The sequence below is a fragment of the Micromys minutus genome, assembly GCF_963924665.1.
Source record: "Micromys minutus genome assembly, chromosome: 16".
Classification (NCBI taxonomy): domain Eukaryota; kingdom Metazoa; phylum Chordata; class Mammalia; order Rodentia; family Muridae; genus Micromys; species Micromys minutus.
Window position 1 is genome coordinate 53,538,004 of NC_137985.1, and position 22,407 is coordinate 53,560,410.

At 41.8% G+C, this 22,407-nt stretch overlaps 1 protein-coding gene across 3 annotated transcripts in view; it reads right to left on the reverse strand.

Moving 5' to 3' along the window:
• The window catches only part of MAP2K5 (mitogen-activated protein kinase kinase 5), a 207,423-nt gene that overhangs the window by 117,942 nt on the left and 67,074 nt on the right, over positions 1-22,407 (reverse strand). For 2 of the 3 annotated variants that reach the window (XM_080930289.1, XM_080930287.1), the window contains exons 9-12: positions 17,994-18,033; positions 7,459-7,527; positions 7,285-7,366; positions 208-269 (exon numbers count right to left, since the gene is read on the reverse strand). In XM_080930289.1, coding sequence (XP_080786415.1) covers positions 208-269; positions 7,285-7,366; positions 7,459-7,527; positions 17,994-18,033 — 253 coding nt within the window. The remainder of the gene's footprint in view (positions 1-207; positions 270-7,284; positions 7,367-7,458; positions 7,528-17,993; positions 18,034-22,407) is intronic. The other variant, XM_080930288.1, reaches the window with a different exon arrangement.

Below are 22,407 nucleotides of genomic sequence, written 5' to 3' on the forward strand. Positions count from 1 at the left end.
CTGATAAAATAGAAACCTGAGCACCAAGGTCCCTCCGATGACAGAGCACTGACAAGCCAGAGGGACTCTGCTGGGAGTTAGCCTATAAAAAGAGGAAGGGTCAGAAATGATGGGAAAGAAGACACATCTAAGGACATAGGATGAGGCATAACCAGAGAGATTACAGAGTTGCAATTCTCTAACCCTAAAGCCAATATGTATACTTACTGCTACTGCAATCCTTCCAAGGACGTGCTCTGGGATTTTCCTATACACATCCAAAGACCCCCCTGCAGAGACAGAGATACTGTGTTACTACAAACCAGACCATGAGAACAGTGCACAGGACACAGGAATGTGATTTTCATCTGTTTACTGGATACAGAGAACAAAGGTTTTTAGTTCTACCTTTGTGAATGACATGGTGGTGCTTCAGCACAACATGGCCAGCTACCTCTGTTTTAAAATCCACAGTCATGAAAGACCGAAGGGAAGTAGATAAGGGTAGACTAGAAACCTGCAGTCTGTGAGGAGGAGAATGCAAATAAAAACCACAAAATGAACCTCGTGGCCACACTTATGGTGCCTCCTATACCACGTTTCCCACGAGGAAACCTGGTCCCTGTTTTAGAATTTTCACATTTATCAAACAAATGTGGGCGGGCATGAATTTCAAACCACACACAAAGGCAGGAGCAGCAATGACACATTTTCTGTGTGAAGTTACTTTTGACTTTAGGTAATCTGAAAAGTGACTGATCAACTCCTGGTTCCCTGATAACGGAGAAAACCCATGAGGTAAAAACAGAAGGACAAACAATCTCAAGTTCTAACTTGTTTGTTTTTAACAACATTTTACTTATTTATTGTATGTATGCACAGCATGGTGACGTAGAGGTCAGAGGTCAGCCTTGAGAGCTTGTCTTCCCTCCCACTGTGTGTCCCTGGGCAGTGACTAGGTCACTGGGCTGGGTTCTTAGGCTGGACTGCAGAGTCAGGTTCTTACTGGTTCTCTGACTTATTTTTACTAAATTGTGATTCTTGATTTGACAACTTCAGCTTTTATTAAATAACCTCTGACATTTTCCAAAAGCAAAGTTTAGACCTGTTTGCCCCGTAGTCCTTCCATGCATATCAAAGATATGTGTCCACACACAACAGGGCCCCTCAGAATCAGGAGACCTGCTCTGTGTCTGGATGTTGTTTGTTTGTATGCTTTTTTTCTCTGTGTAGCTCACGCAGATCTGGATCTCACTCTGTAGACCAGGCTGGCCACATAGGCAGAGATCTACCAGCTCCGGCCTTCTGCTGCTGTGATTAAAGGTATGTGCCACCAGGGCTAGCTAATCATTCTTAGGCTAAAATTGACAGAACGTTTGGGTTTAGTTCTTACCCAGCTTCTCTAACATTTTTATCCTATAAACCTAGCCAAAAAGAGTCTTCTCAGATGTAAGAAAGCAAACATCAGTGGCAGATGGAACGCTGACCTTGCTGACTATGATGCTCGGAAGCAGCCCAGGAAAGAACTTCAGACCCACTGCAGCAGCAGTGTCCAGCATCACTGCCATCACCATAGGCTCCCAAGGCAGCTGCTTTGAGAGCCCAGCTCACTGCAAAGTACACGCTGAGGACTTCGTGTTAAGTGTTGTAAGAATCTCACAAATATACCTCGAAGGGAACAAGCACTTTACTTACTAACAATAAGAGAATTAAGTTAATACATATCCCCTTTAAGAGACAAACTGGGATGTAGTTTTTCACAATTAGGAAGAAGTCACCCAGGATATTTGGGAAGTAACTTTTGTTTTTCTTTTTAGGCTAAAATTTGTATTTATGATATGACTATTTATTGTTTTAAAATGCCTAATAAGGTTTGAAGATGAAACATGTCATGTTTCGAAAATGTGGTTAAGAATATGCTCTGTGCAAATGCACTATTATGGCATACAATGTTCCCTAAAGCTACTGTTTTGTTAAAATGGCACATGTATCACAGAGCTTTGGCTTCCTATGTATCCTGATGAGGACAGGTATAGGGTAACCACTCATTTGGTAACTTCTGCTTGCAACTCCAGACTCTGAGTATAGGCTGGGAGTAGCCAGGGTATACTGAATTTTATGCTGTGGATATTGGTGTTACTGGGAAGGAAGATTGTGGAAAGACAGAACAAAATATTTATGCAATGAGCAGAAACAACCTTATTCACCAAATGCTTTTATTGCAGATGCAACAAAAGTGAAAACCAGCAGAACAGCTGTGTCCCACTGATTTTTAAGGTCAGTCAGACACATGGTATCAGGAAAACTGACATGGCATCTTACTAGAACAATTCCTTAGAAAGCTAATGACCTCAACACTTGGAGGAACAAGCCACTCACAGGCACCAGCAAGAAGTCCAAGGTGGGGACTTATTTCTATGTGGCTATCAGAGAGGCTCTAAGCACCTAAGTGAACAGTGGTTTTAGCAAGCTACCCTGAAGATCAAAGGTGGCTTGACAACCACTATCAACAAAATAAGGAGGCAGCTCACTGGTGCGTGTCATCCTCAGCTGCCCACATGCACAGGTCTTTATCTGGCCATCAGATGCACCTCTTCCTTCCCAGGCTCACAGAGATAAATTTGGAGGTAAAAAAATGACACCACAGATCACTCAGTCAAGAGACCCTGTTGACTCAGTGAGCACTCACACTTAGGCCAAAATGCAGAGTTTAGGTTACTTTTCACTTGGCTACGGTGCTATTTCTATTCTACACACCTCTTCATAAAAGGCAACTCCTTGGCTTAGCATACCATAAACATTAGTGAGAAATCCACCAGCCTTACTTGACCTTATTTGAAACAGTCCCATAAATGCAAATATGACAACCATGGTCACATGTCAGCTGATGGCCAAGTTCAGAGTAGCCCAGAGCCTCTGAACACTTCCATCTCTCAATCAACATCACAAACATGGTGAGCCAGAGGAAGGCTGCTTGACAATCAGTAGAAACCGATTCCCTGCACTGAAGAGCCACACGTTTCTGCTGACATTTTAGGCTTGTCATCTTCACTTAAGCGGATCTAAAGGTCTGTGTTACTTTGCTATAAGATCTTAATGGTAAGGACTGTCTTTGTGCATATGATAAATATAAATATGTAGTGAGGGGCAAGCAGCGATAATGCCATGATGATAATCTTCACATCTGCTTCAAATGATCATGGCCATTTATGTTATTAATGTTAATAACATGAGCAAGAAACTTTAATACAAGGTCCCTTTAACTTTCTGGTAGTTGAAGATATAAAAACCCTTTCCTTCTTTTGCAATGTGGGCTCTTTGGGGGGAAATAATTTATTCCCGTGGTGATAATCCACGCTTGTTTGTATTCTGAGATCTTCCATCTAGATGTTTCTAAGTAGATTTTGCCTTTACTGAGTATGAGGGTAGGTCACATTCTTTCCCCTAAAAACCTTTCCAATGCCTTCCTAATAAATTTAGTCTCTAACTTAAACTCCTTGCTAGAGCCTCTGAGGTGTATGCTTTTTGCTTGTTTTTATGCCCCAATCATTCAAGCCCCCTGGGCAGCCTCTAGTCCTTTCAGCTTTAATCTTGGGTCACCATGGTGGCCTTGTGCTCATCTGGGAACACGAATGCATGTACTTTTCCTGTCTCTAAGATCATCCCAGTGGTTCTCCTTGACTAGTTCATTAAGGTCTCTGCTCATTGCCACTCCATCTCTGATGCTGTGTCCAGTGCCTGCTCAATTGGCCAACCCACCATGCTTTATTTTCTTACTGGTTTATCCCTCTCTGAGAATGTACTATGTGTCTCTAGAATATACCCCCATGAAGACAAGGGTTACTCTACAACATATACTCTGAGAAGGCAAGGGTTATTCTAGAACACATACTATTTGAGGAAAAGGGTTACTCTAGAACATACACCCCATGAGGACAAGGGCTATTCTAGAACACTTATCTTGTGAGGACAAGGGTACTCTAGAACATGTGCTCCAGGAGGACAAGGGTTATTCTAGAAGATGTGCCCCAGGAGGACAAGGGTTATTCTAGAGCATGTGCCCCAGGCGGACAAGGGTTATTCTAGAGCATGTGTCCCAGGAAGATAAGGGTTATTCTAGAAGATGTGCCCCAGGAGGACAAGGGTTATTATAGAAGATGTGCCCCAGGAGGACAAGGGTTATTCTAGAGCATGTGCCCCAGGAGGGCAAGGGTTATTCTAGAGCATGTGCCCCAGGAGGACAAGGGTTTTTCTAGAGCATGTGTCCCAGGAGGACAAGGGTTATTCTAGAACATGTACCCCAGGAGGACAAGGATTATTCTAGAACATGCGCCCCAGGTGGACAGGGGTACTCTAGAGCATATGTCCCAGGAGGACAAGGGTTATTCTAGAAGATGTGCCCCAGGAGGACAAGGGTACTCTAGAGCATGTGCCCCAGGAAGACAAGGGTTATTCTAGAGCATGTGCCCTAGGAGGGCAAGGGTTATTCTAGAGCATGTGCCCCAGGAAGACAAGGGTTATTCTAGAGCATGTATTCTGTGAGGACAAGGGCTAAGTCTCGGCCACTGTGGTGTCTCTAGGTTTAGAGTAGTGTCTGAAAGTGCTCAGTAAATATTGCACATAGATTATAGTATGGAATAAAAAGAATGTAACTGGAGAAGAAGTCGTTAAGAAATTGGACTGCACAGAAGGGAATGAAAGCTGGAAGGCAAGAGGATTCCTGTGTGATTTGCTTTGTTGTATATGAACAAAGGACTGTACACTAACCTCCAACTCACTATGTCTATAACTAAGATATATATGTTTAAAGACCTAAATGGAGGTAAGAAGCCTTCCCTTCCCTCAAAACACAGGCTATTAATAGTTAGAAATCACATGGAACAAAACAGGAACTTCTGAGGTCAAAGGTACTGTAATTGGAAAGACTCAGGACCAATAGCGTAAGAAGGCAGAAGAAAGAAGCTACAAAGGGCAAGCCCTCTATTTTCTGAGCCACCTTGGTCACTTGTGAGCAAGGCTACTGTGAGCATGTGCTAGCCAGTTGTCTTGGGTTTCTGTGGTAGTGGACTCCCTAGTCCTGTGGAAACTGAAGAAGTGTCAAGCTGTTCTAATCTACTTCACACCATTTCAGATTCATACCAGCATTGTCTGAGGATTCCAGCTTCTCTGAGCCTTTGTCTACATTTACTATGTGGTTGATTTTGTTTTGTGTGTGTGTGGTCTCAGGTATGAATATGTTCGTGGTTTTGATTTAGGTTTCCTTGACAACCACTGTTGTTCAGTATCTTTTCATGTGGTTGTTGATTATTGTAAGTCTTCCTTTGAGAAATACATAACCAAAGCTTTTGTCTGTTTTTAAAATGAGTGACTGGTGTTTTTATTGCTGTGTTGCAGTATTTCCTTAGTATTTACAGTAATTGGGAATGATTTGAACACTGACAGACTAGAGCAGCTTGACACTTTCTCAAAAACTAAGAGTTGCCACAGGATCTGACAACTTCACTGCCATTGAGCCTGATGCCCTGAATTTGATCCCTGGACCACATGGTGGAAGAAAAGTCAGCTCCTAAAAGCTGTCCTTGGATCTGCACAAGCAGGCAGTAGCACACATGCTTACCTGCACGTGCATGCATTCATATACATAGACACAACAAAAATAAACATTGTTTACATGTAAAAGAAAGAAGTGGAAATTTCCCAAGTGACCATCAACTACAGCCAGTGAATAAACAGCTACTGGTGATGGAAAGGGGTTGTGGGTGTTACTGCTGCAGTTACAGGCAAACTGGGAAACTGCACTGAGCATGAGCCACCGGATACAAAGGCTGTTGACTACAGGAATTGGCACATCCATAGAGGCAGGAAGGAGACCAATGGTTGCCAGCAAGAGGGAGGGAGATGAGAGAAGTCACTCAGTGTGGCTGGGGATTTCTCATTAGAAACATTTTGAAATTAGACAACAATGGTAATTTATATACTTCAAAGGGGTGAATTTTATAGTATATTAATTCTATCTTAATAAAAAGTATTTTAATGCAACTGAAAAATTATACAGATCTCAAATGATTTATGTTCACGAGAGTTAGCTGTACTGGAATTATAAACCCATGCTTTTAAATTGGTGTCCACTACACTACCTATATGGTTATCAAGGGCACGTGCTTGTGTGTATATGTGTGTGTGTGTGTGTCTGTGTATGTTTATGGTGTGTGTATGTGTGTGTGTGTGTGTGTGTGTGTGTCTGTGTATGTTTATGGTGTGTGTATGTGTGTGTGTGTGTGTGTGTGTGTGTGTGTGTGTCTGTGTGTCTGTGTGTCTGTGTATGTTTATGGTGTGTGTGTGTGTGAGTGTGTATGTGTGTGGTATATAGATGATGTATGTGTGTGACATGTGTGATGTGTGTGGGTAGTATATATGTGTGGTATGTGTGGGTGCATGGTGCATATACTTAAAGAAGTAAAGAGGTGTATGTATCTGTATGTGTAATGTGTGTATGTGTGTTATGTGCACATATGTATGGTGGTATATTTCTGGTGTGTGGGGTGCATGTTTGTGGTATGTATGTATGTATGCACATGTATGGTATATCTATGCTGTGTGTGCATGGACCTAAGAAAGTAGAAAGATACACATGTAGCATTTTAATGGAGGCTAGATACTGAAAACTGACCTTGTAAAAGGTGAAATTTTGTCCAGATTTAAAATAGCCAAGAATAATGAAAACATTTCAGTGACAGGATTTCAAGAACTCTGTCTCCTGTCACAATATTCAGATCAAGGGGGAGCCGCTGACAGCCATGGGAAAGCGGGGAGGACAGGCCAGACGTCCAGAGAGAGCCGAACGCAGCTCGCACAGCCCGGCTAAACAGCTGTGTTGAAAAACAATTTCTCGTCTAGCAATTAAGAACCTATTTCTTTCTGAAAGACACAGGACATCGGGTTAATAGATTTCTTTAGAAGAAAATCTGTTTTGGTGACTGAAACATTAAAGAACAGAACATCTGTTTCCAGCAAAGGCAGACCGCACAGAGCCAGAAAGTACCTTGTGTGGCCCGACCCGCCTGTCCTATGTCCTATTTAAACTTTTAGTAAAAGGAAATTAACTTGCATTCTTGAAATTACAGCCAAGGTACAAGCATTTAACACCAGGAACCTCAATGGGAAGAGAGTTGCCAGTGTGAAGAAGGCAATCATTAACTAACACACGTCAGTCATTCTGAGTCCACTTGACATCTGTATCAAAGCTATGTTTAAGTCAATCGATTCAAAAATCATTTTTAATGTAGTTTAAAGGGAACAACTCACCATCCATGAATTCTGTACAAATTGAAATCCTGTTCTCTACAAAAAATGCCCCGTAAAATCCTATGATATACGATGAGTCACACTGTAACAAAAATGAGACAAAAACAGTTTAAAACCTAGAAGCTAACACCACATGCATGTGTACAGATAAAAGTGACCAAGAAAAAAAATTACCTTATAAAGAATTTCCAACTCAGACATGATCTGCTTCTGAAGCTCCAGTGTAATGTCTAAGAGAATGACCTGAATAGACACATAGTGGCATCAACATGTTTGTCTACCGTTAACTTACATGGCACATGAAAGGTAAGGACTAAAGAAATATGGTGTTTTCTTTATGCATTATCCCATGACCCCCAGCACCAAAACCAGCCGTCTCGATAGCTAAGCCTCCGAGCTGGAGGGGGCGGTGCAGAGGTGATTGATGGGACCCTGCAAGGAGCCAGGTCTCAGAGGTCAGCATTAATGGCTTTAAAAGTCAGTTAAGTTATAACACTCAATTTATGTGCCCTATTTGAGCCACAGTGGATATTTTCAGAAGATCATTAAAAGAGAAGAACCCTGTGAGCAGCTCTCGAAGATAAGCAGAGGGGAGGGTAAGTAAAAGCACATTTTAAAATGGGATTTTCAGAAATAAGAGAAATGGGAGTTTAAAAACCCTGTCACCTTATTTCCTCCCATGTGGGTAATGTTTCTTTATAAATGCTCACAGACTTGAGAGCCAGAAAGGTCCTCACGCCACCTGACTCCCACGCTTTGCCAGGACCTCCTGACATGTTGTGGTTTTCCTTAAGTATCTGCCACCAAGGTGGATTTTATAACACAGAAATGTCCAAGTGTATGAACTTAATGTTCTTGCTTAGGACATGCTCTAGTTTAATTCAAAGACTTTTCTCTTCCCTTAGGCAGGTGTGCACATTAGGGATTGAACTTAAACCTTCTCACGAATGCTGGCCAAGTACTCTACCAAAGAGGCACAACTCCGGCTCAACCACTAAGCACCTCAGTGAAACCAAGTTTTAAAAAACTTAAAAGAAATTTTTTTAAAAGGACAATAAGAACATAAAATAAGTGGAGAAGAATTCTTTTTTTCCTTACAACTTTATTAAAAAAAAAAGAGGGATACATATACAGATTTTTAAAGGCATTCTGGCATAACATTATATGAATATTTTTGTCAGTACTTAATTCTTTTAGAGATTTGATAGCATGCATTGAAATCCCACTAATTACCATAAGCATAAAGTACATGTAGGACTGAACGTAACATGGAAACAGATTTCTTAGTAAGTATAGATTAAGTATAATGATCTGTGAATACCAAAAATTGCCACAAGGCTACATTCTTAGCTCTTGGATTACTAATGATTTAAGGTGCAGGTGCACCACACTCTGAGAGGGTGCTATACATTTATTTTTCCTAAGAAGGACTGAGGGTTTCATTCTTTTGGCCTTTGTTTTTCTTGAGCTTCATATGGCCTGTGAGTTGTTTCTGGGGTGTTCAGAGCTTTCTGGGGTTAGTATCCAATTATCAGTGACTGCATATTATGTCTGTTCTTTTGTGACTGGGTTACCTCACTCAGGATGATATTCTCTAGATGCATCCATTTTCCTAGGAATTTCATAAAGTCATTGTTTCTGATAGCTGAGTAGTACTCCATTGTGTAAATATACCACAATTTTTGTATCCATTAATTTACTGAAGGACATCTGGGTTCATCTGGGTTTTTTCCAGCTTCTGGCTATTACAAATAGGGCTGCTATGAACTTTGGGGTGCATGTGTCTTTATTGTATGTTAAAGCGTCTCTGGTGTATATGCCCAGAAGTGGAATAACTGGGTCTTCAGGTAGTACTGTGTCCAATTTTCTGAGGAACCGCCAGACTGATTTCCAGAGTGTACCAGTTTACAACCCCACCAACAGTGGAGGAGTGTTCCTCTTTAAAATAGGTGGAGAATAATTCTTAAGAACTGTGACAGAGTTTGACTCTAAACACTTCTGGGTAAACCCTTAAGCTGGGATGGCTACTACAGTGTCATTCTGCACCCTACAGCACTGAATTATACTTTTTATCTCAAATGAAGACTGCCATTATACTAAATAAAGAAAAAAGAAAAGAAAAAAAGGAATTATGTAAACCACAAGGAAAGAAAATGACTATTTTAATATTCATATTTCTAATGTTGGCACTCATTTGAGTAAGAAGTGGGGGTGGGGTTGCACGTGGCTAGTCCACACTTTGGGATTAATGGCAGTCTCCTCAGACCTTATCTCTTTCTCCCTTGAACATGAACCTCGCTTGAGTACCCATGGTGTGGAGTAAGCTGCAACTCAGTAGTACAGTCACCCCTCCTCTCACTCTTCCTACACGATTCCTTCCTTCCCACCCAGGCTGCCTTTCAAGTGTTTCTTCTTTCTACCCCACAGTCACTGATTACAAAAGCTGCTTTGACCTTTTAGATCCAGTTTGAACGCCTCACCACCTCCAGACACCCACCTCAAAACCCTTCATCAGAATTCATCTCTGGCTTGACCCTTGTTCATCTTTACCACAACTGGCTTTAATCCCCCGGCTAAAAGCTGCCAGCGAGCTGAGGGCTGTAAGTGACAAGGGCAAGGCAGGGTCTGGGTACATATTATTCCTCAGCACCCAGTCTTTGAAATGGACCTTAATTAGAGGGTTCCTTACGAGCAGTACTCCAGACATGCTGTTATCAGATATAAGGGAAACTGATTGTGAGATGTCTGCTACTAAACCAAGAACCAAAGACACAAGCACCAAAACAAACCAAAGTGCCACACTGACCGAACCCTCAATGGGACTGCTGAACTTGTGATGGTCACCCACTGGTCTCTGGTTTGGATCTCTTGAGACTTGCTATCGTCCAGAGAATGGGGAGTCCATACCCCAGAAAAGCAAATCAAGTTATTTGTGCACATTTCAGAGAGAAGGCCACTCCATGCTGTCAAGGTGCATGAGCTCTGTTTTCTGGGAGCTTGGCATTTCATGAAAGGTAAACTCCCTTCCACAGGGCATTCTTGCCAGTGAGCTTTAAAACTGCTAAAAATAAACCAGACCAATTCTTCTTCTGAAGGCTAGGGAGAAAATTACAGTGAATGTGGATCTTTCCCTTTGAAGTTCGAGCACAGTGTGGTCCTCCTGAAACTTCTCTCCTCGGGCTGAGCCAAGTGCTTCAGAGGGAAGCAGCTCTGGGAGGAAGGGTTCATCCGGCATGGAGGTCCCTGCCTGCCTTCCCACCGCTCTCTCTCCACTACACCTCCAGGACAGGAGGCGCAAGGATGCGCTGTCAAGTTAAATACAAGCAGTCAAGAGACTGAATTATAATTTACTCTGTGCTCAATTTAAATTAGTGTGAGACTATTAAAATATACAGTATAAATACGGCAATTCATCACGGGCTGTCATGGATGACTTCATTTATTTGCTGGAGTGGCATGCGCTCTACTAAAGGCAAGGAGAACAAAATCACAGGTCAAATTAAGCCGCTATTCTGTTTTAATTCACTTATTTAATCTGCGGCGACATAATTGTCTTTTACAGTATGTACAACTCAGGAAGGAAATTTGGGAGGATTACAGCCAGGATACAATGATTAATCAAATGGTCCATTTAAATGCCGTTTTAAAAGCTGCAGAAACCCAAAGCACTCTGGGAATGACAGTCAACGCATGCCACACACATAGCTAAGAACTCGTGTGTGTTAGGTATCCTTTCCCCATCAGAACACAGTCCTGGGAGTCCAGTAAATTCCCTAAGCATTACTGTTGAAAGATTTTACAGAAGACATAATGGTGGAGAGAGGCTCCGCTTCTAGATGACTAACAGTGTGTGTGTCTGTTTTCTGCTCTACCTATTGGCAATGGTCTTGCTTCCTACACCAAACAAAGGCTGGTTAAATGTGAGCCGGCCAGTGTGCAGGACTATCAGACAGTTATTTCTAACGTGTGGTTGGCGTAATTTTCTAAATGCGCCATGTGATGCAACAAAATTTCTAGATTGTATGGTATAGAGACATTCCTGTTTTTCCTAAAATTATCTTCCTTTAAAAAATAAAAATCTCTTAATGCATCTCAAATCTGAGAAAAGAAGAGCTGCAATGTGCTGTTTGTCTGTGGAAAGGAGGACTAAGTCAGGAATGTCTAAGAATTGGAAATGCTCTGAGCAGGGCTCTCATGGAACTGGTCCACAGACAGCTGAAGTGTGGTCCCCGTGGCTCTCGGCTGGCAGTGGAACCCTGCAGGTGAATATACTCACACAAGGACTGTGATTTGCTGCTCTGCAGTCCCTCCATGACACCAGGCAACTGGGGTCACTGAGAGGTTCAAGTGACATGCTTCAAGTCACACAAAAGTCAGGAGAGGGTCAGGAAAAGATCAAATGCGCTTCTAAGTCTTAACCTTACAGTTCATCCTTTAATATAAAAAAAAGGAAGCAAAGAAATATTCTGGGGGTAAGTAATGGTCCATATAAAAGACATAAAGCGGGGGACGTTGTATGTTACTAAACCTATTTCCAGAATGATACTTCAAAAGATGAATGAATGAATTAAACAACAACAAAACTGTATTCAATCAGTAAATTATGTGTTAAGACACTGCATTTAGCGCTGGGCCGGTTTTGTTCTCCATTTTAAAGAGATCTCGATCCACTAAAGGAGACAGACATGAAACTAACAGCTATGTGCAAGATGGTGTATATCCACCCTTAGGGATTCCACTCGGAGAATTCGACGAGGTGACTGGCACAGACAACACATGTGACAGGACTTATCCAGAATCAAAAGCAGGCCCTTGAAGGCTGTTAAGAATTCTAATAGTTGAAGACACGGATGAAGGCATTCTAATTAGAGAGGCGCACATGAATTAACTTGTTGGAAAAAAAAAAAAAAAAAAACACCACCACCACCAACAACCCAGGTTCAGATGAGGTGACAAGTTTAAGTAAAATAAAACAAACGCAGAGACCAGGAAATGTGAGAGCAGCTATAAAGTAGCAGAAGCACTCATGTCCTGTGATGGTGATTGCTAATGTCACAGGTGCAGAGTCACCTAGAACACAAGCCTTTGGCGTGTCTGTGAGGGGTTCAGGCTGGGTTAACTGAGTTGGCAGGGCCCACCCTACAAGGAGGCATCCCCACTCCAGGGCTGGGGTCCTGAACCAAATACAAGTGAGGAAAGGAAGAGAAGAGCAGTTTCCATCTCCCTCCCATTCCTGCTGCCATGATGGGTGGGCACTCAACTGTGGAACAAGGAACCTCCTCCCTTTATCGGCTCCTTAGGGCATCTTCTCACAGCTGTGAGAAAAGTAACCCGTACAGAAGAAACATGGGGCCTTTTAATGCTTTTAAGAGGAGACTATGCTTTTAGGAAGCAAACTTAGGGGTGTAGATCATCAAAGACAGGGTTTACATCCTGGCCTCTGGCTTTCTAGGTGTAGAACCTTGGGTAAGTTGTCTAACTGTGCTATGTTATGTCTCAGGTTCTGCATCTGTTAAATGAAAAGCAGAAAGGAGCAAAAAGCTAAAATAAAGATAATATATGTAAATTAGCATAAATCATCAATAAGTTGTAACTTCTCTTTACTGAGAGAATCATTCAAAAGCTGGCCAATGGTCTCACAACAGGCAGAAGCAGCCATCTGGACTGTAGCAGTGACAACAAAGGAACCAAAGCCAGGCAAACAACACAGCCCAGATCACTGAGCATCATGACGCTCGTCTTTAATGCCAGCCATTAGTGAGGCAGAGGCAGGCAGATCCCTATGAATTTGAAGCCAGCTCAGTCTTCACAACAAGTTATACACTATTGGTGAGACCCGTCTCAACAAAACAATAAATAAAACCCACAAGCCAACAAACCAACACACACACACACACATACACCCTGAACCTGAAAAATCAGTACAGGTCTCCAGGTACTGGGCAGTAGCCAGAACGGCCCCACATCTAAAGACTGGTAATAAAGAGCAAGCTTATTATATAAAGGCTGCTCAGTTCACTGACTAAACAGTCTTCTGAGAGAAAGCAGGCTGAACTCAGTCTCTAAGCTGAGAGGACAGAGCCTGGGGTAGCGGAGTCCAAAGGCAGGGCACAGAGGGAGTGGGACAGACATCAGAGTCAACAGTAGAGGGATGAGCTCCAGGCCACCCTCCAAGTTACTCAGGCCAGGAGGAAAGAAGCAGAGCAAGCAACCCTAACCCGTTGCCTGTGTTTCCTCAGCCATCGGAGACCAGAAGCCTCAGCAGAATGGGGAAATTCACTGCAGGCTGACTGCTGGGTTGACCCTTTAAACAAAGTTCAAAAGTAAGTCTTTAAAACATTGGATTGTTTCAAAGTCAGTAACATCTCAGAACAAACTGAGAAATGGGGCCACCCACCCACCTCAAAAATATTAATCTAGAATTCATCCTGTCAAAAAGAGTGCAGGGACAAAGAATGGAGTAGAAACTGAAGGAAAGGGCATCCAGGGACTGCCTAACCTAGGGATCCATCTTATCTGCAGACGCTACTGCTGATGCCAAGGAGCCTCAGCTGTCTCCTGAGAGGCTATGCCAGAGCCTAACCAATACAGATGTGGATGAAAGCAGACAATTGGACTGAGTGCAGGGACCCCAATGGAGAAGTTAGGGCAAGAACTGAAGGAGCTGAAGTGGTTTGCAACCCCATAGTAAGAACAATAATATTAACCAGCCAGACACCCCCAAAGCTTCCAGGGATTAAACCACCAACTGAAGAGTACACATGGGGACTGCCTTATCGGGCATCAGTGGGAGGGCAGCCTCTTGGTCCTGTGAAGGTTCAATGACCTAGGGTAAGAGAATGCTAGGGTGCTGAGGCAGGAGTAGGTGAACAAGTGGGAGAGCACCTCATAGAAGCAGGGGGAGGGGGGAGAAGATAGGGAGTTTGTGGAGGGGAAACTGGGATGGGATAACATTTGAAATGTCAATAAATAACCAATTTTTATAAAACAAATATTTATAGGAAAGCAAAACAATCTAGCTACCCATGCTACATTATCAGTATCCCATTAAAAAAAAATTCAACCCAAAATGAATCCACTGTAAGTAACCCAGAAATGAGGTGCATGAGAGCTACTAGGTATGTCCACTGGCTCATCCGTCCTGGTCGGGGCTGCTGTGTTATGATGAAACACCACGACCAAAAACAAACTGGGGAAGAAAGGGCTTCTTTGACTTACACCTCCACATCACTGGAGGAAAAGAGGACAGTAACTCAAGCAGGGAAGGAACTTGGAGGCAAGAGCTGATGTAGAGCCATGGAGGGGCCTGTTCCTTACTGACTTGCTCCCCATGGTTTGCTCAGCTTATTTTCTTATAGAACCAAGGACCACCAAACCAGAGGTGGTCCCACTCATGATGGGTGGATCCTACCCCATTAATTATAAGTTAAGAAAATGCCATACAGAGTTGCCCACAGCACACTTTTATGGATGCATTTTATTAGTTAAGGATTCTTCCTCTCGGATGACTTAAGCTTCTGTCAAGTTGACATAAAACTATCCAGCACAGTTGTAATAATTATTCTATATGCTCTAGAAGGTAGAAAACAGGTTGAGCACATCAAGTAATAACATGAAAAATGTTCTGAAAGCACAAAGGCCTACCTACACTTTGAGGGATAAAAAGAACATTCTTTATAAATGGAAAACCACAGTAGGGAGGAGTTATGGCACATTAGCCAATGAAGAGAAAAGATCCATGAAGACATAGGAAGGGAAAGGAACTAATTTAAACCAAAATGAGAAGTGAAGCCAACGAGGCAGACAAAGTTCCCAATGTGGGAACATGATCTGATGAAAGATTAAAGTGTTCCAAATCTGATGAAAGCTAAAATCCTACGTATTCAAGAATTTCAACAAACCTCAAGTCCATTGAATAAAAGAGCATCACAGCCAAGCCCAGAATAACTACACTGTAAACTGTAACCATTGCCTGTGACAGAGAAAGAAACTGAGATGCCAGAGCAGATGTGGGGAGCAGCAACAAACACAAAGGACAGACAGCACCTGGCTGGAAAACAAAAAGCCAACACTGAAACCAGATCTTCAAAATTCAAAAGAAAAGCCCAGGCAGTCTAGATCCCCACAGCCTGTGATGATCACAGAGACTTGTTTCTTCAGAACTCTAGAAACCTTTGGAATCTGTGAGCAAGCCACCGACCAAACCTTTGATAAGAGTTGCCTTGGGTATGGTGTCTCCTCCCTGCAACAGATCACTGACTAGCACAGCTTGCATTGTAAGGATCTTAGGTGACAGACTAATCATGGATGCTATAAACGCCAGACAATCATTAGAAACAGTGGGGGGAGAAGGGTACACAGTCAGGACAAATGGAAAACACACAGAACAAGAGATACAAACCAGATCATATCGTATCATATCACAGAAAATGTAAACGGTTCCAACACCCTAATTAAAAAGCAAAGATCAGACTAGATGATCAAGTAAGACCCAACTACACACTGCCTACAAGAAAACCATCTCCAATGTAGAGATACACTAGGTTCAAAGTAAACGGCCAACATTAATTAACATCTAGCTGCTGTAGTTAGATTAAGATTTACCACGGCGGATTTCAGAGCACAGCCCGCCATGAACAAAACAGTCACCACAATAATATAAAGAGGCCAATTCACCCAAACAATAAGAACTAACAGTGCACCTTCAGAAACAATGCAGAGAGTGACAGAAGTGTAAGGGACAACCAGACCAAGGTCTAACTGTTGCAGATTTTAACCCTCCTGTTCAGTAACTGATGAAACATGCAGAAAAAATCTGGTATGAAAGATATAAAAAGTAAAAGCCTATTTGATCTAACAAAGATTTATACCACACTTTTCATATTTTTTGGATTATATATTATTTCATATGCACAAGGAAGTTTTACCAACAAAAACCATATTTGAACCAAATTAATTTAAAATAATTCTAATCATACAGTATATTCTTAGACCACAGTGGAATTAGATAAAAGTCAATAACTGAAAATACTTGAAAATTTTCCAAATATTTGGAAACTAAATAATAAATTTTAAAGAACTAACACACTACTCTGGCTGTTTTGAAGAAATGGTACTTTTTCTCCAACAATGACCATTGTATAATCTACATGATTTTTGCTTTGGTTACCAAGATCAAGTCTATATAAAAAAAAATCAAACACATTTGATTTTTTTAGACATAATACAGTTCTTGTTAGAAAGCCCAGTGTAAAGGTCCAGCCTGAAGAATGGCTTATTTGTAAACCCCAGCAGTTTTCATACAGTGAAAATTTAACAGCTATTTTGTAAAGCATGTCCTTTACACAGTAACCTTTAATTCTTTCCTGAAACAGCTGCTGGTCTTTTGCCACACCCAGTTAATAACCATGGCTGTGAATCTTAATAGCCTATGCTAAGCATATCTTTAAAATATGTGAACTTATGAAAATTTTATATAGTATTTGCAAAGCCAAGAGCTATGGGTCGTTTGTAGTGACATTCTCTCTCTTGGCATAACTGAAGTAAGGTCTCAGTGTCTTTGAATAGATCAACGGTATCATAATCTAAGACTCCTGACATGAAAGGAATAAATAACTGGGCCAACAGGAAAACAGTGCTTTCTTATCAAAGGAGCTTAGGAGAGAAACGGAACACAGATCAAGGTGGGTTCAGAGGGGAAGACTGGGATACAGCTTAGCCCTACAGTGCCCACTCCAGGAACTCTCTGGACCCATTTCCTCCTGTATAAAATGTGAGGCCTATGAGGACTTCAATGGTATCTTCCAAGCCATGTGGATATAATTTGCTTGGAATTTCAAAGAAGGAATCCTTAGAGAATCCTGCTGGGCCTCCTCACACGGGCTACCATTATTAGAAGTATACCTCATGAAGCCATATGTGACGCAGGTGCTGTGGTAGGTGTGAGATGAAGAGGGAACTACGGGATACACTAGAACCCACAAGATTTGTGCCTCGGTTCTAACTTAACTTATACAAAGGAATAACCATTATGCAAATTCTTATTTCCTTAAAATAATATAAGACACAGAAATACAAACTGAAATATTGGGGAAAGAAACCAGATGAACTGTGAGAGGCTGGTGGACAGAGGGTTGGACAGCAGTCACTTGTACACAGGCTGCACAGCACCAGAGGACGTTAGCTTTATGGAGTCAGGTGAACATCCCAACCTTGCCTCTCCCAACTAGCCTTGCACAAATCAGCCCCATGAGTCCCTCTTTCTTCAAATCTAAAATTGGTGAGAATTACCTCATAGTTTTAAGGATTAAGATAACTGTTGGGTGTGGCCATGTTTAGCAAAGAGCCTACTGCTGAAGTGTGGCTGTGTGCTGGTGGCATGAGCTGAGAGGGAAAGGAAGTCAGTGAGCCCCAAGAATTTCCTAACACAGAGCTGAGGAGATAGCCCAGCAGGTAAGAGCACCTGTGCACACACCTCCAACACCTACATAAGATACCAGCCATGCTGCATGCTTCTCTAAGTCCAGCACTGTGGGAGGAGGAGACAGGAGGATCAGCCTAGCTCCAGACTCAGTAAGGAATTCTATGTCTCATGGGAATAAGGTAGAGAGTGACAAATCAGGCCCTGCATCCTCCTTTATGGGCCACCCACCCACACTCACACAGACTCACACACATACAAATTTGCATAAAATATACTCAATGCTTACCTTTACAGCTAAAATTTTCCCACTTGGAACATGATATGCTCTATAGGAAGAAAAAAGAAAAAAAAAGAAAAGAAAACAAAGTTACTTGATATCATTAGATAACCTACAGAGTGGCTAAGGACATACTGTCAACCCAAATATTTCTGGCCCAATGGGGGATAGACCTTCAAGGCAAATGGCCCATGCTAGCAATGTGTATTTATGTGGGGCTAAACAAGGTTTGTAAAGTGATTATGAATCTTAAAATACTGCTCAGAAGTCACACTGCTACCCATTACTACCCTCCTTCAAAGACAGAGCAGTTTGTTGGGAGCCCGAGTACACGGTGGCAGAGCCAGACCTCAGAACTAGATGAGGTTGTCTGACCCGAGCCTCTGTTGTATGACTGTACGTGTGCCTATAGTGTGTCTATAGTGTGCCTATAGTGTGTCTATAGCTGTGTATGTGCAGCAAAGTGAAGGACCTGTCTTTAAAGTATATAGAAAGAGAAATATCACTGCATTTCATAAAGATAATCACCAACCACAGGAGGAGCTCTGACTGTGGTATTTAATATAATAAAACACTGCTGTAAAAATATACCAGCGAGGTTTTAGCATGTGGCTCATCTTTTCCTTACAGAATTAGGCTCAGGTTGTGTCTGAATGAGAATGCTCCCCGTCCCTTATGCTCACATGTTTCAGTGTTTCTAGTTGGTGAAACTATTTGGGAAGGATTAGAAGATGTGGCCTTGTTGGAAGGGGTGAGTCACTTGGGGCTGGCTTTAAGGATTTCCAGTGTCTCTCTTGCTCTATTTCTAACTTGTACATCAAGAAGCAAGTAAGCTCTCAGCTGTCCCTACCATCATACCTTTGCTCCACCACTATAGACTCTAACTGTCTAACATCATGCTCTTTTTAAAGCTGCCTTGGTCCTTTTCCTCAGCATTAAAAAGTAATTAAGACACTCAGCTACACTGAAGTAGTTCATAACTGAGGTTAAGGAATAGTAGCAGGACTGGGGATGTGTACCAGCACAACCAGCACCAACACACGTTTTAAAATCAACTGATCTATAGAAATGGTTTAGTTATGAGTCTACAGTCAAAACTAGGAGAGTAGATGTATACACACATACATATACACATATACACACATACACATACATATGTACACATACATACACACATATACATACATATATACGCACATACACATACAAACACACATACATATACATACATTCACATACATATACACATGCATATATGCATGCATTCACATACACACACACATTCACATGCATACACACATATACACTTACATACACACATACATACATATACACAAACATAAAAATAAGTGAAACCTTTTAGGTTTTGTACAAAAGGGCACAATATTTTACAAATAGAGCCTATATATTATCCTGATTTTTATAAAAAATTATTTACTCTCTATGTAAATATCAGATTTTTAGAAAGCAAAGCTACATTAATGCAAAAACTACACATCAGGTCATAGTTTGATTTGTGAAATATTCAAACTTTGCAGCACACTTGGTAGAGACCAATTTCCCTCAGTGGCTGCAGAATTTGTTGGAATGCACTCTTTAAAATATATGTGAAGAATTCAGAAGCCCTTTCCATGTAAATATAAATAATTCAATATGCAAGATTAAATAATAACATTATTTCCACCCGTACATCACAGATGCTTCCAAAGACAATGGTTTAAAACCCTGAGCATTAGAACAGCACCGAGGACTAAGTATACAAACGACTAGAAGCTGTGGGAAGGGCAACAGGCGACTCTTGAACTTCTGAGACCAATCGCAGTGATAAAGGCATGATTAGTGGAGAGCCCAACACACACAGACCTCACTGGGCAGTTTGGCAACTTAATTAGCTTGTCAAGAAAGCTGATCTCTTTCCCAAAAGAAAGGTCTCCCATTTCCAGGCGAAATGAAAGGGGGAGTTGATGATTTAATCATGAAGCTCGCTAATTCATCCATGAAAAGTTTGGGTTCCATTTCGGGCAATAAAGACGCCTTGTGGGTGGGTTTACGGTCTGGGGACAGAGCCGATTTCACATTTAATCATCAGGGAGAAATGGATGACAAAGGCAGCAGCAGCCCAAGCCGAGCCAACTCCCCAACTCTGTGAACAGCATCCTACCTGGAGAAAGAGTTTGTTTACTTTCAGCAGATAGTGTGTCTCAATTGTCTTGACCTTCCTCAGCACATTAACTGTAAAGTGATTAATGAAGTCTGAATGGAGACTCTGGTTACACCAAAAAACAACTATACACCTCTGCAATGTCTTAATTAACAGCTAACACTTCAAATTAGTCAGTTGTTGCCACAGTAACTACTGTTCCAAAGAGAGAAGGGAGGAAGCCTCTGTATGAGGGTTTCTTAGCTCTTCTCCCTGTGTGCTCCACTTGGCCTCTGGGGACTCGTCCCATGTAAACTGAACACACAGTACAGACACGGGACAGCACACGGTATGTTATGTTTGACTATGAGAAACCTGTGAGGAACTTTTTCTTAATTAAATCATTAGAAGTCGGAAGTTCCACTTTAATGCAGATCTTTTGAGGTAAAGATTCATACTCTGCTGTGTTGAGATCTTCCGTATTGGGCTGGTAGAAGGATTCAGTGGTGAGCACTCCCTGCCTTTGCAGAGGTCCTGGGTTTGATTCCCAGCACCCACACTGGGTGGATCCACGTGTCACTATCACTCCAAAGGATGACACACTCTTCTGGCCTCTTCAAGCACCTGCATTCATGTGGGACTGGTATAGGCAAGCTGCCACACTCAAACACAATGAGTGACGGGAATTAAAAAATCTTTTACAGACTAATTTTATCTGGTTAATCAATTGTTGCTTGTTGAGACATTCTCCCACTGTGTGGATTTATCAAATGTTCTGGGTAATTGTATAAGATTTTGCTTCATGTATTTTAAGATTATGTTATTAATTACATATTAGCTAATGGTTGCTAAGTCAGTCTGCTTTTCTTATAGCATCATAAAGCAGTCACTTCTTGTGTAGTAATTATTTTTCTTTTAAGTTTGTCATACACCAATGAGTAAGTTGTAAGAGAAGCTTTGTTGGTTGGTGCTACTGCTGTTGTCTGCTGTGTTTTCCCATCTTCTTCTTTCAACTTTCGCGTATCTTTGTTGTTTTGTGTCTTAGGGATTTCTTCTAAACTAATCTAAACTAGCAAACAGCGATACTTTTATAAACTCGATCTAACTCATCTATTAAGTGGAGTCTTCTTTTGTGTCTACTGTAACTACTGATATATCTGGGATTTCTCCCACCACTTTCTTCATTTGTCTCTGCCTTTCTCCTGAACTCTGCCTACTGCATTTTTGTTAAGTAGACCATTTATATCAGAGTGGACTTAACAAAGTATAACGTTAACCGTTCTCTGTCCCCTCTAAACAACATGAAAGCCTTAGAAAGTCTTCCTTCTGGTCACCCCTCTCATCTTCATACATCATTTGTCCAGGCAGTGGAGCAAGCGTGAAGACCAGGTTGGAAATGTGTGTGACAATCAGCAGTGGAGGTGTCATGTCACTTAGGCCACAGTGAGGTCTCTGGCCTTTACTCCAAATTATAGAAGACACAGATAAAAGCAAAAAGTTCATTTCAAGAAATCATAGTAGCTGCTGGATGTGGAGTTTGAAACTGGGAGTGAACTGAGAAATGTCCCCAGCAAGGGGGGAGGGGCCTTGAGCTGAGGGGCACAGATGTGGGGTGAAAGGTGATTAGCTTCCTATCTGAACTGAGGTCAAGGAGAAAAAAAGGAGTCAAGGACATGAGATGGATCTTCTGGAAAACTCACACCAGAGCCCAGAGGCCATGAATGCTGGTCTTATGTCTGTCCTAACGCCAGGGACGTAGTAAGTGAACAGAAAATGTGTGACTGACCACAAAGGCAGTATCTGGAGACCAGTGGGAGTGATTCTAATGCTTGTAGGTTTAGGCTTTAGAGTCCAGTGCAGCTTAGAAGGGAAGGCTTAACTTCATCTAAGTCCCAATGAGGATCTATCTTAAGAGTAATCACCACAGACTAGAGAGATGGCTCAGCGGTTACAAGCATGGCATGCTCTTCCAGAGGACATAGGTTCAGTTCCCAGCACTCAAAATTGCCTGTAACCCCAGTTTCGGGGAATTCGATGCCCTCTTCTGGCCTCTTTAGACACCAGGCATATATGTGGTACACACATAAAATATTTTGAAAAAATTCTCCAATAATCTTTAAGTGAGGAGAAGAAAAGTTTGCAAACAAAATGTTAAACAGTCCTGCATCCACCAGGACATGAGAAACAACCTGCGTTCACAGTCCTGCATGTGGACTGCCAGGCAAGTGCATGTCATGCACAAGACATCTGAATCTGTATCTTACAGTGTTTGCTGAAATGGTT